Source organism: Salvelinus sp. IW2-2015, unplaced genomic scaffold (genome assembly GCF_002910315.2).
Source record: "Salvelinus sp. IW2-2015 unplaced genomic scaffold, ASM291031v2 Un_scaffold16046, whole genome shotgun sequence".
NCBI classification, from domain to species: Eukaryota; Metazoa; Chordata; class Actinopteri; order Salmoniformes; family Salmonidae; genus Salvelinus; species Salvelinus sp. IW2-2015.
Window position 1 is genome coordinate 1 of NW_019957300.1, and position 1,022 is coordinate 1,022.

Genomic DNA, 1,022 nt, shown 5'->3' on the forward strand with positions numbered 1-1,022 from the left:
GCATAATACAGTTGCTATTGTTAAGCTGTGGATCAGCAACTCAATCCAATTGTGAAGGGCCTGGGCCTGGTCGTCCCTCTTACTCACCGATGCGTGCTGTGATGACCCCCAAGAACAGCAGGATTATAGAGATGTAGGAGTCTGGCTCCATGCCTGATGGCATATTCTCAAACAGCACCGTGTTGTTGGTCCAGTGGATGGACGAGCGGTCGGGCAGCAGCGGCTGATTAATGCCACCCCTCATCGGGTAGGTGTGTTTCTGCCTCTGGCCCTCCACCATCCCCCCGGCCGCCGCCAACGTCGAGTTGGCGTTGGCGTCCAGGAAGGGCATGAGCAGGCGGAGGTCCATGGGGCTGCCGGGGGCGAACACAGAACACACACACAGCAGCAGACAGCAAAGATGGAGACAGCTGGAGATGATGCCTGTGTTGACTAAACCGTAGGCCTTCCTCAGCTTGGTGAACATGACGGTGCCCATGAGGCCTGTTATAGCCGAGACCCCCATCAGAAGACTGAGCAGGGAGCCACTGATGCCCTGGGTGTAGGCGTAGCCCGTGGTGATGCAATCGAAGCCCAGGACAGTTGTGTAGAGGAAGGCCAGGCCCATCCCAGCCAGGAAGACATCCTGGCGGTAGTAGGCCCTCCAGCCATCCTTACAGGTGCTCAGCAGCCAGCGGAAGCGTCCGAAACACAGAGGCAGGTTGGTGATCTCCTTGAGGTTCAGGCTCATGTCGTCATCACTGAGGCCCGGGGCTGATGTCACCACCTCACTTTGCTCTACTGAGAGGTAGAGGACAAGAATCAGTCATGCTACTAACAATGCTCTACTGAGAGGACAAGCATCAGTCATGCTACTAACAATGCTCTACTGAGAGGGAGAGGACAAGAATCAGTCATGCTACTAACAATGATCTACTGAGAGGACACGCATCAGTCATGATACTAACAATGATCTACTGAGAGGACAAGCATCAGTCATGATACTAACAATGATCTACTGAGAGGACAAGCATCAGTCATGA

At 54.2% G+C, this 1,022-nt stretch overlaps 1 protein-coding gene across 1 annotated transcript; it reads right to left on the minus strand.

The window, feature by feature from the left end:
- Positions 1–87: 87 nt before the first annotated feature.
- Positions 88–932, minus strand: LOC139027408 (ferroportin-like; the record flags this gene model as incomplete). The annotated part of the gene is made up of 1 exon (XM_070442511.1): positions 88–932. A coding segment is annotated over exon 1 (643 nt), but the record flags the coding sequence as incomplete, so codon positions are not given.
- Between the last annotated feature and the right edge of the window lie 90 nt (positions 933–1,022).